This window comes from Pelodiscus sinensis, chromosome 5, assembly GCF_052426305.1.
Source record: "Pelodiscus sinensis isolate ZL-2025 chromosome 5, ASM5242630v1, whole genome shotgun sequence".
Classification (NCBI taxonomy): domain Eukaryota; kingdom Metazoa; phylum Chordata; order Testudines; family Trionychidae; genus Pelodiscus; species Pelodiscus sinensis.
In genome coordinates this window covers 118,972,850-118,988,035 of record NC_143056.1, presented here as the reverse complement: position 1 = coordinate 118,988,035, position 15,186 = coordinate 118,972,850, and the positions used below count along the sequence as shown (strand labels likewise).

Below are 15,186 nucleotides of genomic sequence, written 5' to 3'. Positions count from 1 at the left end.
CCACCTCCCTTGGCAATTTATTTCAATATTTGACCACCCTGACAGTTAGGAATTTTTTCCTAATGTCCAATCTAAACCTCCCCTGCTGCACTTTAAGCCCATTACTCCTTGTCCTGTCCTCAGAAACCAAGAGGAGCAAATTTTCTCCTTCCTCCTTGTGACACCCTTTTAGATATTTGAAAACCGCTATCATGTCCCCCCTTAATCTTCTTTTTTCCAAACTAAACAAGCCCAGTTCATGAAGCCTGGCTTCATAGGTCATGTTCTCTAAACCTTTAATCATTCTTGTCGCTCTTCTCTGCACCCTTTCCAATTTCTCCACATCTTTCTTGAAATGTGGCGCCCAGAACTGGACACAGTACTCCAGCTGAGGCCTAATTAGTGCAGAGTAGAGTGGCAGAATGACTTCACGAGTTTTGCTTACAACAGTTTTGCTTGCAGAGGGGGGCTGGGTTTCACCCACCTTGTCCCCAGGGAGAATGGACCACTGCTCTTGTTTCATCACAGCCGCAGCACCTGGGACTGCAGGACGCACCACCCCGCCTGCAACAGCCACCTGCACCTGGGCCAACAGGCACGCCAGGAACCAGGAGGAGTACCAGCGGCAGCACCTGCGGCTCTTGGAGCACCAGCTCCACACTCAGGACCATTGGTTCTGGGAGGACCTGTGGCTGCAGCAGCAGAGTTTGGAGGCACTGAAGGAGCAGGGCCGTGCCCTCAGAGGCCACCTCCAGACCCTGGTGGACAGGTTCCTGCCTCCTCCTGCACCAACCCCTGTGGCCATCCTAGCTCTTGCTCCTCCTCCCAAACCTGCTCCTCCTCCCGCTTCCTCCACACTCCCTGTCCCTCCTGCCGCACCCTCCACACCAACTCCCCCCCCCCCGACGCCCCAGTACCCGCAGTCCTGAGAGACAGGAGAGCCAGCAGGATGCTCAAGCCTGACCTTTCCCTTCCCTTCCTCCCTTTCCACTCCTTTCCAGCTCCCTCCTCCCAGGTTTCCCCTCCCCTCTTCCACCCTCACTCCTCCCTCCCCCCACACCAGTTATGTAAAATAAAAAGAGATTTTGGTTGTCAAAACAGGTGTCTTTATTTGACATTAGGAAGGAGAGCTAGGGAGGAGAAAGGGGGGGGAGGATGGAAGAAGGCCCAAGGGTGCATTAAGGGAGAGTTCAGTCCTCCTCCTCCACCTGGAAGCTCTCCCGCAGGGCTTCCTGGATCCGGACGGCCCTCCGCTGGGCTTCCCGGATGGCGGCAGTGCGGGGCTGAGCGTAGTGGCCAGCCATGCGCTCAGCCTCAGCCATCCAGGCTGGCAGGAAAACCTCCTGCTTTCGCTCACATAAATTGTGCAACACGCAACATGCTGCCACCATGGGTGGCATATTGTGCTCAGCGAGGTCAAGGTGGGTGAGGAGCACCTAAATCTGGCTTTCAGTTGGCCGAAGGCCCCCTCCACCACGATGAGGGCCCTGGTCAGCCTGGCATTAGTGGCCCAGTGGGAGGGGTTGAGGTGCCCTGTGTACGGCTTCATCAACCATGGCTGTAGGGGGTAGGCCGCATACCCCACCAGGCACACAGGTACGTCCACGTTCCCGACCCTGATGTGGTGGTCAGGGAAGAAGGACCCAGCCTGCAGCCTCTGGCACATGGAGGAGTTCCGGAACACCCGTGCGTCATGTGCCTTGCCGGACTAGCCCACATTAATGTCCATGAACTGGCCCCGGTGGTGACACACAGCCTGCAGGAGGACAGAGAAGTACCCCTTTTGGTTGACGTACTGGGAGGCCTGGTGTTCTGGGGCATGGATGGGGAGGTGCGTCCCGTCGATAGCCCCCCCGCAGTTGGGGAAGCCGAGGGTGCCGAACCCCCAGATGACGGTGTCTGGGTTGGCGAGGCGGACCACCCTGCAGATCAGCACCTGGTTAATGGCCTTGACCACCTGCAGAGAGACAGAGCAAACTGTGAATCACTGGGGCGCCCAGGTGGCTGGGAGTGTACATTCCTTGGCACTGCCCCGCACCCCACTCCCGGAAGCAATGCCCCCCCGGGCAGCGTGTAGTACGGCCGGGACAGACCAAACCCTCCAGTGCGGGGCACTTTCGCCTCCTCCCCCCCATTTTCCCTGGGGCGGCCCATCCCGTACTTGCAGCCCCCCTGCCTCCCGGCCCAGTGGCTGGTGAGTGCCGTACCTGCATGAGCACTGCTCTGATGGTGGATCTCCCCACGCCGAACTGGTTCCCGATGGATCGGTAGCTGTCTGGCTTGGAGAGCTTCCAGAGGGCAATGGCCACACGCTTCTGGACGAGGATGGCGGGCCTCATGCGAATGTCCCATCACCACAGAGCAGGGACGAGCCACTCGCAGAGCTCCAGGAAGGTGTCCTTCTTCATCCTGAAGTTCTGGGTCCACTGTCTGTCTCCCCAGTGCTCCAGGACATTGCGGTCCCATCAGTCGTTGCTGGTGTCCAGATGCCAGATGCGGCGGGGCATGCTGTCATCCGGGCATTGCAGTGGCTCCTCCACAGCCCCCAGGGAGGCCAGGTGGAGAGGTAGGGGGCTGACATGCACCAGGTAGTGCCAGGCAGCCTACAGCCATTGCTGGCAGGCTTGCAGCAGCAAGTCCAAAAACTGCACCAGAAAGCCCAGGGCGAGCTCTGTCTCCATGTTGCCAACTGCGGCGGTGTCCCCAAAGGGATCCACCGACACAGACAGGCGCAGAGAAAAAGGCTTTGCTGTCCCTCGGCGAGGTAGGCAAGCAAGCAGAAAAGCTGAGAACCGGCTGTCCAGGGGGCTCCCTTTGAGCACAAGCCTCAGATAGCCTCAGACAGCAGCCACACAAAGCAACTACTGACCTGATGCCCTGCTGGAACCAGTTTCAGATGCCCTTAAGTGTGCCCCAGTGTCCAATCAGTGTGGACGCACTAGTTCGAATTAGCAAAACGCTAATTCGAACTAGTTTTTAAGTCTAGATGTGCTAATTCGAATTAGCTTAGTTCAAATTAACTAAGGGTATGTCTACACTACCCCGCTAGTTTGAACTAGTGGGGTAATGTAGGCATACCGCACTTGCAAATGAAGCCCGGGATTTGAATTTCCCGGGCTTCATTTGCATAAGCGGGGCGCCGCCATTTTTAAAACCCCGCTGGTTCGAACCCCGTGCAGCGCGGCTACAAGGGGCACGAACTAGGTAGTTCGAACTAGGCTTCCTAGTTCGAACTACCGTTACTCCTCATTCCACGAGGAGTAACGGTAGTTCGAACTAGGAAGCCTAGTTCGAACTACCTAGTTTGTGCCCCTTGTAGCCGCGCTGCACGGGGTTCGAACCAGCGGGGTTTTAAAAATGGCGGCACCCCACTTATGCAAATGAAGCCCGGGAAATTCAAATCCCGGGCTTCATTTGCAAGTGCGGTATGCCTACATTACCCTCCTAGTTCGAACTAGGAGGGTAGTGTAGACATACCCTAAGTTAGTTCGAATTAGTGCTGAAGTGTAGACATACCCTAAGTGTGCTGCTGGACCCATCTTTATATCCATAGGAGCCCGTATCCTCTTTCTTATCTAAGATGCCAAATTGTATTGGTCCGTCTTTGTGACACCAGTTTTTACTAGGGAGTTTCAACTTAATTTACACTTGTAAGAGAGATAACTAAATTGGGAGTACTGGGCGGGAGATTCTCCCCCCATCCCTCCGGACGAGTGTGTGTTCATGTCAATATAGGTGCCAGCCAAGGCAATTCTTGCAGCCTCGAGGTCAACAATTGGCGTATCTCTGTTTACAGCCATCTAGGGTCACAGCAGCCAGCATATCTGGATCTTCTGTCAAGGCTTCAAAGACTATGCTGATTTTACTGCTCTGTGTGCCCTGTGTGCTCCAGGCACCTAAGAGGGGCAAGCAAGATGGATGTTATGGGGGTGGTTCCTGTCTGGCTACAACCAGCACAAAGGGAAAGGTGCACTTAATGGACAGGCTAAACCTACATGTGTGGGATGGGATTTCCAATTTTAGGCAGTATCGTGTTTGGGGTTTTAGTTCCACGAGGCGTACAGATAGTTCGGATTAGAAGCCTAATCCGAACTATCTAGTCCGTGCCGCGTGTAGCCGCGCGGCACGGGGTTCGCACTAGCCGGCTTTTAAAAATGGCGGCGCCGGCTTTATGCTAATGAAGCCCGGGAAATTCAAATCCCGGGCTTCATTAGCAAGTTCAGTATGCATACATTACCCCCCTAGTTCGAACTAGGGGGGTAGTGTAGACATACCCTCAGACAGTTGGAACGCTTTTCCTAATGTCCAACCTAAACCTCCCTTGCTACAGTTTAAGCCCATTGCTTCTTGTGCTATCCTCAGATCCCAAGGAGAACAATTTCTCTCCTTCCTCCTTGTGACACCCTTTTAGATACTTGAAAAACCGCTATCATGTCCCCTCTCAATCTTCTTTCCATACGAAACAAGCCCAATTAATTCAGTCTTTCCTCATAGCTCATGTTCTCAAGGCCATGGTCTCAGGCTTCATTTGGACCTGTAGAGCAATTTACATTATCATCAGGATAGAAAACGAACTAAGTAATATCTGTAATGCTAATGAATGAAAAGCTGATCATACTTGCTGATTTAATTCATCATTAAGATATTGAAAAATGTTATATATATTATATATATATGAAATAATAAAGTACAGTTTGAAAGGTAGACTTTCTCTCTCTCTCTCTCTCTCTCTCTCTATATATATATATATATATGTATATATTCTTCCTTTCAAACTGCATTTTCATATACGTAATTTGGTGGTGGTCCTAGCTCTTACCATTTAGGAGGATATAATATAGAGAGATATACATATATAGATATATACATATATTCAATGTCCAGATATACATATTTGAGAGTTTGTCTCTATAGTCAAGAACTCCTTCTAAATGGTAAGAGCTAGAACCACCAAATTCGGTATACAGATTCCTCCTATTGTAATTTAAGTCAAGGTCAAGTTTTGGTTGTTCCAGGACAATGGGATATGCCTGGAAAGGGATTGCTTCTCAGAAAACCATACCGAACAGAGACAAAAACACCAAAGCAAGTACAATCCTGAAAATTTACATAACTGAGCAAATGCTGAAAAAGACTGAACCAAGATGTGCCAGAAAAATAGGATGAACCTGCAATAGGACTGTTTCTCAACAAACCTTACAGAAAAGAGACAAAAAGAAGCCATTTGGAGCAGAGTATCTTTTGGCACAATTAAATCAATATTTAAGATCTGAAACCTAGAAGAAAATAATATGTGAAAAAAATAGACTATAGCCTTTTGTTGTTGTTGTCAAAATACGGTGAATTAAAGAATGAAGAAACAAAATAGATTTGATGGACTTCCCAAATTATGGATCAGAATAAATCAATATACCATTTAGACCAAAATAAAAGGATGACAAATATGGCTTTCAAGCAAGAATTGTAGAGTAAAAAATCTCGTGCTTGGGTTCATAATTCATTTACCCAGCGTTGTGCTTGGGTTCATAATTCGGGTATTCCATCAAGTATATTTTGTTTCTTCATCCCTATAGCTCTTGTCATTACAAATACATATATTTCAGTTAATGACAAGAAACTTATTGAACTGTTGTACTGTACAATTCTTGCTTGAAAGTATCTTTAGTCATATATGTCACCTTTTGATTTTGGGCCAAATGCTATTCTGATTTATATCTTCCACTGAATAGAATTTCACAGAATATAATTCAAGGTAGAATTTGATAGATTGTTTTCTTCATGTACTCTGTATTTACTTACCTGTGCTACATTTATTCTAACACCACTAAACCATTTGGACTTTAAAAGTATGCAGGGAAAGAAGTGTCTCACCTCCATTTTATTATATGGAGCAAAAGATATACATATATTCAGTATTCAGACATATACCAAAGCCAATTTATCCTGCCTTTAACATCTGCATTTTCGCATCAAAAGCTATGAACGGGACACATTAGCCTCATTTACACAGGTCCTACAATTGACAGGTACTTCTTTTGCTGTTGTATATGTATAAATATATAAATACATATCTCTTGGTTTCTGTTATTTCCACTCCAACTAACCTGAGGAAGTGGGTTTTACCCAAGAAAGCTTATGATACTATATATTTTTGTTAGTCACAGTGCCAAAGGATTACTCATTTTTTAAAGCTACAGATTAAAACGACTACCCCTCTGAGACGAAATATTTCTATTCAATTAGCTATGTTTACTTGGAATTTATCTATGCATGAACATCAATCCAGAATAAGATAAATTGCTAATTTAAAAGTTAATCCACTTCCAAAATGAATTAAACTAAACTGTTATTCCTCCATAAAAGCTTTAATCTGTGGAGTTTTTTGACAATAGCTATTCCAGAATGAATTCCTGGGTAGATGAGCTCTTAGAAAGGATACAGATATGATCCAACACAGTGACCGGAGCACCCTCTGAGGATAAGAATTCCTTCTAGGGAGGGTATTAGTTTCTGACTGAAGAGCTTCCCTGCATATCCCTACTCTGCGCCTGGCATATGGATAAACTGTCAGCCTTCAGGGTTTTTGGTGTCTTCATCTTCAGCAGCAGAAATGCCACACACCAAGGCACATAATCTTCTCTCAAAAGATGAAAGATCCAAACATAACAAGTTTTATCCCACAACTTGGATCAGGAGGAGTTAGAATTTTGCTTGCTGCAGAAATTAGCTTGAAATTGCCTTCTGTAGTCGGGATCATAAAGAACTGCCTCTCTCTCATCCTGAATCCCATCCCAATGATCCCATCCCATCTTGAATGATATTGATCGCAAGAGCTGTAATAACTGGAGACAGTAACACAGAACAATTGTTCCTCCTTGCTGGTCACTTGGAATTCCTTTAGTTGAAAAATCTTTTAGAAAATAACACTTCTCCCAGAATGCAAATACGGTTGGCCAGCCCCTAAGGAAGCTGGAGCATCCTTTGTTTACCTATGCACCTGCAGAGGAAAGTTAAAATCTCTGAAGCTCCACCTTTTTAGAACCTTGTGAAACAGTCTGGAAACTGTGCCAATATAAGACTTGTAAAAGGACAAGTGCCTCTTCAGAAGCCTATAGTTCGGTACCTTCTACCGAACTCCTATCAAGATGGGCATAGTCTGGGGGGGACGAATACCACTATGGATACCAATATTAGTGGTCACCTTTATGCAGAACAAAGGTAGGAGGCTGTAGCTGCTTTTTATTTTTATTCCTTTAGACTACTTCTCATTTGCTCTGCAGTTAGAAAGACTTTTCAGTGGCTTCTGGTTTGCTTTGTGAAACTAATAAGCTTTTGTTTTTAAATGAGATTTCCCTGTCTTTTTTTCCTATTACTTTCTTTCCTAATGTCGCTTCACTGATTTCATATTGCCCTTGAGCCCAACAAAAGCAGTTGGATGAATTGAAAAGCTGTGGTCAATAGAGCTGCATGGCATTACTGAGAGTACAGTTTAGTCATATAATTATTCTTGTGCTTTTACGAATGTCAATCATTGTGGACTTTTTTTCAGATATAAACATAGAAAGTTTCTCAACATGCAGTATGTTCAGAACACAGCTGGCAAGCTATACATAGGATTTGGTATTGGCTCCTAGTGATAGTCTTCTTTCTGTTATTAATCTTTACATTCAGCTTTTCCTTTTCTGCTACTGTGGGTGGGGAGGGGAGTGGAGTGGAGTGGGGGATGGAACATTTTTCATAGTGAGGGTGCTGTGAGCCATTGAACCAAATTGTAAATCCTGTAAAGAATGGAAAACACTGCAAGACAAGGGGTGCTGCAGAATTCCCTGTACCCCTACCTCCAGGGGATATAAAAACTTGAAATAAATAGGAGAAGGGAAAGAGGGGTAGGGAAAAGAATGATGCTCTGTCTCCCACCCCCTTTCTGTTTTCTTTAAGTATCTGGAGAATGGGTGCTAAACCTAAGGAGATAAAAATCAAAGTCAGTAGACAGGTTGCTAAGACAGGAAGGATATCATTCAGAAAACTGTTAGCACCTTCAGTGGTAGAGTCCCCACCACCCTATATCAAGATTGAGACTCTTAGCATGTGAACTGAATTTGTGCATGTAATGTAATTCCAAGCTTTCCCTGTGGATTTGTCTTGAGATTCTCCAGATACTTAAAGAAAACAGGAAGGGCGGTGAGAGACAGAGCATCATTCTCCTTCCCCCACCCTCCCGCCTTCCCTTCTCCTGTTTATTTTGAGTCATCTGAAGAAGTGGGCTGCGCCCACGAAATATCATGATAACATCTACATGTTTTGTTAGTCTATAAAGTGCTTCCAGACCATTTGTTGTTTTTTATATATACTAAAGGAATACGATAAACAGAGTTAGAACAGAAGGTGGGGTGAGGGAGTGGAAGGGAGGGACTAGTATTTATGAGTCAATTAATGGCTAATCAAGAGTGATAAGTGGGGAAGCTATCTTTGTAATGAGTAAGGTAATTAGCATTGTTGTTAAGGCCCATTCGTAAAGTGTCAAATTTAAGCATGAATGACAGTTCTGAAGTTTCTCTTTGTAGTCTGGTGTTAAAGTCTCTTTGAAGTAAGATACAAGTAGTAAGTTCGTTAAAATTATGTCCAGGTAGGCTGAAATGAAAATGAATTGGTTTTCCTTGTGAAGATGTCTGATGCCTGATTTCTGGGCATTAATTCTTTGGTGAAGTGTCTGAGAAGTCTGTCCTATATACATAGCAGAAGGACGCTGTTGGCACATGACAACATAAATTATATTTCTGGATGAACAGGAATATGTGTCCTTGATATTCCTGTTCATTCAGAAGGTGGGGTGAGGGAAAGTGAGGGAGGTAATAGTTATCTATGAGTCAATGAATAGATAATCAGGGGTGATGTGGGGAAGCTATCTTTGTAATGAGTAAGGGAATTAGCAAGATGCTAAATAGTAAGAATAGAGAGAAAATGGACAACATGGTGATTTCCATTTCTTCTAGTTAAACATTTCCTCAAGAAGTCTATCCCTGAGTTTTTATGGCTAGATAAATACCTATCCTTGCCAGTCAGTTTTTATGCCTAAAAGAATGCGACTTTCATGGATTCTATTGTTCAATCAGATGTTACTGAAGAAGTTATGAGCACAGTGTTCCAAAGTAACCTTTTTCTTTTCTTCTCCAGTTCAAGTCCAGTATGAGGACTGACAAACAAATTATGAAGACTATTCATATGTCCACCAGGGACAAGACTGAAAGGGTGTGTCTAGACTACAGGGTTTTGTTGACAAAAGTGCACTTTTTTCGACAAAACTATACCTGAGTCTACACTGTTATGTCGACAGAACTCAGCAGTTTTGTCGATGGCGGTAAACCTCATTCTACCAGGAATTAGCCACCTTGACAAATCCAACCGCAGGAAGTTGAAAGCTGATAAAGTCAAACTGGAAAAATGGCAAACACTATTAACTTTGAGTGTAACTAACCACTGTAACAACTTATCAAGGGAGATGGAGGGCTCTCTGGCCCTTGAAGTCTTTAAATCAAGACTCACTGGCTTTCTACAACAGTTGTTCTATTTCAACCACAATCATTGGTGTAGAGATTGAGTAACCACTGGGTGATATTGTGTGGCCTGTGCTATGCAGAAGATCAGGTTACAGCCACATAAAGGTCCCCTTTGACTTTCAAATGTATGAAGTTATGAATGTAGGTATCATCCTTCATTTGCTGCAAGGGCTTTAAAAACATCTCAGAAAAGGTTATAAGGGAGATTAAAACCTCTCTCAGGCTGGCTGTGTCTACACTGGCATTAATTTCCGGAAATGCTTAAAACAGAATACTATTCCGTTTTCAGTTTTTCCGGAAAAGGAGCGTCTACATTGGCAGGATGCTTTTCCGGAAAAGCCCTTTTTCTGGAAAAGCGTCTGTGGCCAATGTAGACGCGCTTTTACGGAAAAGAGCCTTGATCGCCATTTTCGCGATCGGGGCTTTTTTCCGGAAAAGACTACTGTGCTGTCTACACTGGCCCTTTTCCGGAACAGTGTTCCGGAATAAGGACTTATGCCCGAGCGGGTGCAGAATAGTTTTTCTGGAATAGCGGCTGATTTTGTACAGTAGAGCATCGTTGCTTTTCCGGAAATTCAAGGGCCAGTGTAGACAGCTCGCAGTTTATTCCGGAAAAGCGGCTGATTTTCCGGAATAAGTGGCCCAGTGTAGACACAGCCACAATGTCTACACTGGCAGCTATTTGCGCAAGAACTTTTTTGCGGAAGAGTTCTTGTGCAAAAACTCTTCTAGAAGAGAGCATCTACACTGGCATGAGCTTTTGAGTAAGAGATGTGGTTTTGTGCAAGAGCATCCATGCCAGTGTAGATGCTCTCTTGTGCAAGAAAGCTCTGATGGCCATTTTAACCATAGGGCCTTCTTGCACATGAAATTCATGTTGCCTGTCTACACTGGCCTTTTGCGCAAGAACAATTGCACAAGAGGGCTTATTCCTGAGTGGGAGCATCATATTTCTTGTGCAAGAAGCCCTGATTTTATACAGTAGAATGTCAGTTTACTTGTGCAAGAACACACGGCCAGTGTAGACAGGCAGCAAGTTTTTGCGCAAGAGCGGCCGCTTTGGCGCAAGATCGCACCAGTGTAGACCGCCTCAATGTTTGCCTCCCAGTGTATGTGTGAGTAGAAAGCAGTAGTGAGGATTCAGCAGGAGGTGTTGAGAAACCACACTGAAAGTTGCACCTTCTCTGAATTTCAAATGCATCCAATACGGGAACCGAAGAATAAATATTGGCAAGAAAAATACAGTAAATATAGGGCCAGATCCGGCAAATGGGAGTTCTTACATGGAAAAACATGAGGTACATGATTAAGGGTTTGCAAAATTTTGCAAGAATTTGTTGTGTGACTGATGTTGGCTATATATGAGTGTGTGTATATACATGCACTTTCAGCTAAAAAAAGAATGTGTGATCTAAACAAGCCCTGCTGTGGTTTCTCAACACCAACCACTGAAACCTTCCTACAGTTTTTCCAATTCTACCTATGCTGGGAGCCAAAGATCCTGAATAACTTTAATCTCCATTGTGTTCCAAGGTTTTTTGTATAGCTCCTATTGTAGATGCAGGATTAAATCGGTATCAGCATGCTACCTTTACTTCGGGCAGATGGGGTCAGATTCAGTTAGGCTCCTTGTGTTACAGAGAACTACTGACATCAGGAAGGGTTAGCAGATCAGCATATTAGTGACAGTTTCACACTGGAAGCCAGAATTTGATGCAGTGACATTAAAGCCAACAGTAGACTCCCTTGGAAACTTTGCAGTCAAGTGTTTTTTGTTTACTTGCAATAAAAACCTTAGCCACTAATGAGGGTAGGAGATCCATATCTGTGTCTGTCCACATATTTACTGAACCTTTGGATTAGTGATAACTGTATTTCTTTTGTTTAGATTTTTCTGTACCCGTAACTAAACCACAAGAAGTGACAATCATCTCACCACTGAGGAGAACACTGCTAGTAAAGCATAAGTTACATGGATGTCACAGCTCAGATTCCCGTGACTTTATGGGAGATTGATCAGAACTGTATTGTGAGGAATAAATGAAGAGAGGGATAGATTAAGAAAACATGTAATTGAATGAACAATCTATACAAAAATAAGTAGATATGAAGACAAAATAGAGAGTGGGTTTATTATTTAGATGGATGGGTAAATACATAAAAAAATACATACTGAGTATAGGAACTAATAGTGGAATTTTCAGTGTAAATGGAAACATCTGTTTTGAATCCACAGCAGGAAACCGTGCTCACAAACTGGCCAGTTTCTTATGTTCTTAAACTGTTCTCTTCAAAGAGAAACCTGTGATATGGCCCAATTCTCCCTTTTCTCTAAATGGAATATCCTCCCCAAACAAAAATCCCTATAATTAACATTTGTATGTGTTTTGTAATACTGGTCAAGTTCCAATTTGAATGCACTTCCAATGGTTTTTCTCCTAAAGGAAAATGTTTTATAGAGAGATTTCATAGACTTTTGGCTTCTCGTAACTGTTTATAATTATTTTTGTGAATGGCTTGATGATGCTGAACCAAGAAAGTGTTCCTGGAGGTCTTAGGATTGTAAAGTGATGCTTATTATTTTTCCATTGCAGTTTCCACCACAACCTCTTCACCTGCAACAAGTAAGTTTCTTAAAAAGTAAAATCATCTTTGTGATTATGGAAGGAAGAAAACAAGGGAAAAGGAAGAAAAAGAGAAAGCCAGGCAGTAAAAAAATTACATTTTCATTTAGACAAATTATTACCTCAGAAAATTATGTATGGGTATATTTACACTGCATTTTTCTCTCGAGAGTTTCTATCGGAGTTGCAAATGAAGCCGGGATTTAAATATCCCATGCTTCATTTGCATACTCTCGCCTGCACGCTGTTTCAAAACACAGCTGTTTCAAAAGTGAAAGTGAGCTCCAGGCTGCATTAGCTCGAAACAAACCCCTTGGTTTGAACTAACATTACTTCTGTAACATTACAATAAATGAGGAGTAACGTTAGTTCGAACCAAGGGGTTTGTTTCAAACTAACACGGCCCAGAGCGCACTTTCACTTTTGAAACAGCTGTGTTTCAAAACAGCGCGCAGGTGAGAGTATGCAAATGAAACATGGGATATATAAATCACTGCTTCATTTGCAACTCTGGTATGCCTACTTTGCAGTCTTCTCTTGAGAGAAGACTGTTCTGTAGACATACTCTGTGTGTGTGTAGGAAGCGGTGAATTTAGTTACTACCATTGCATTTGTTTTATAATAATTTGGATATTTACATCTGCTCTCCTTTCCCCTTTGTATCATTTCCATCAATAGCAACTACACATTCTATTACAAGAAGTATTGATTCCATACAAGCATGAATATATATTTGTTTGAATCTCCGAAACAGAGAGAAATAAAGTGCCTTTATTTCCAGTAGTTTTCTGGCACCTTAGAGGCGCACATATATATATATATATGTATGTACACACATTCATGTGTGCACACACAAACACACACGCACAGACACAGAGTATCATGAGCTTATATATATATATGTTTCTAAGGTGTCACAGGGGATAACTCAGTGCATTAAAATTACAGACTAACATGGCTACCCCTCTGAGACTTAATTGACAGTATTTACATGGAACAGCAGTTGGAGTCTGAAGCTCAAGAATGCAATATTTCATGTGCTCCATAGGTTCTTCTATGTCCTAGTGACCGATTACCTCAGGATACTGTCTCTTTGCCCAGTGAGCCACTACAGGCATCTTTTTGGGAATTAAATACTGTTTATGGATACTTTGAGGTCTTTATACTGTAATAGTTAATTAATTGCAGCAATAAAAGCACTTAGGTACAAGTGTCTGGAAAAGCATAAGAGGCTATCAGATAATGCAGGGAGTGCCTGCTCATCTTGTTCCCTCTTCTATGTTATTCTCACATGTAACTACTGTTCATGCTACATTCTTTTCTGTGCATAAGAAACACCAATTTAGTACATTCAGAGCCTGATTCGGATCATGCTGTTTTTCACCATTGACTTGAACTGAAGCACTTAACAATTTTAACTGGTGTAGATTAGCTCCTAACCCTGCTCTCATTCCAAATTGCTGTAGGTTTCACTAATTATTTGTTTTGGACCAATGTGCACCCAGTGTCACTCTTAGCACCACTAACATCACTATTATGTCATACATGTTTCTGCTCTTTCTAAAATCATTATTCCATTGTTCTCTTGCAGCACCATGCACTCCTAACCCTGTAACTGTGTGTTCCTGGTCTGACTGGATTGATGTGAGTTACCCAGATTTTACCACAAACCCTGGTGATTATGAAACCTATGAAAACATAAGAAAATGGAACGCCTCAGCAATATGTGACCAGCCAATTGATATAGAATGCAGAGCTGAGAGATATCCTGACGTACCAATTGAAGATTTAGGACAAATAGTGAAATGCGATGTTTCCACTGGGCTTGTCTGTAACAATAAAGACCAAATGCCAGGAACCTTAATGCCAGTATCTAAGTGTCTCAATTATGAGATCCGTGTTAACTGCTGCAAAGACATATGTGAACCTACTACTACAACAACGACAATTTCCACCACCACCACAGAAACGACCACGTCAAAGACAACACCTACCACAACCTCCACCACGAAAGAAACAAGTACCCCATCAACAACAACACCTACCACGACCTCCACCACCACTACCAAAACAAGTACCCCATCGACAACAACACCTACCACCACCTCCTCCAACACCACAGAAACAAGTACCCCATCGACAACAACACCTACCACCACCTCCTCCATCACCACAGAAACAAGTACCCCATTGACAACACCTACTACCACCACCACCACTACAGAAACAACCAGCCCATCGACAACAACACCTACCACCACCACCACAGTGACGACTACTCCAAGTAAGTGGTTTACAGAAAGATTGCATAGACCTTTGGTGCCTCATGACCATTTATAGCTATGCTTTTGCATGTTTTTTTCATGGTGAAGTAAGACATTTTTTAAATGCTAACAGTTGCCCTAATCTGCATTAAGGGAAACATCAGGCATTGGTCTGACTGCCCCTGATTTACATGGGAATAAGAAGACTGGTAAGTTCCTTATTCCTGGATAAGAAGTCCCACCAAACATGTGTCCCACCAAACCTCAGGATGCTGAAACTGGTATTAAGGAGTAGGCAGAGGGACTGCTCTGTAGGCAGGTGATACTGAGCTGCTCATGGATCTAAGGAGTTAATCTTAAACACACCATTTTTCTGCCCTAGACTGGTCTTCTGACTATTGTGACAATGACTCTTCCACATGTAAGTCTTGAGTGGGAGGAGTGATTACTGCATCCTTGCACAGGCATAATATTTATCATATTTGCATGTACAGGCAGTCCCCAGGTTACATGGATCCGACTTACATCGGATCCCTACTTACAAACGGGGTGAGGCAACCCCGCACTAGCTGCTTCCCCCCAGCAGACCAGGGAGACGCGGAGCGGCTTTTCTCAGCAGACATCTCAGCTTGAGAATAAAGGACTGAGGGAAGTGAGGTGTGGGAGAATAAAACTGAGCTCTGGAAAAAGGTTTGGCTAGAGTTTCCCCTACAATATGTACCAGTTCTGACTTGCGTACAAATTCAACTTAAGAACAAACCT

The 15,186-nt window shown here is 43.8% G+C and overlaps 1 protein-coding gene across 1 annotated transcript in view; it reads left to right on the top strand.

Moving 5' to 3' along the window:
- MUC5AC (mucin 5AC, oligomeric mucus/gel-forming) overlaps positions 1 to 15,186 on the top strand; it is a 114,743-nt gene that overhangs the window by 74,658 nt on the left and 24,899 nt on the right. The window contains exons 50-51 of the mRNA XM_089778831.1: positions 12,131 to 12,160; positions 13,752 to 14,444. Of these exons, the coding sequence (XP_089634957.1) occupies positions 12,131 to 12,160; positions 13,752 to 14,444 (723 nt within the window). The remainder of the gene's footprint in view (positions 1 to 12,130; positions 12,161 to 13,751; positions 14,445 to 15,186) is intronic.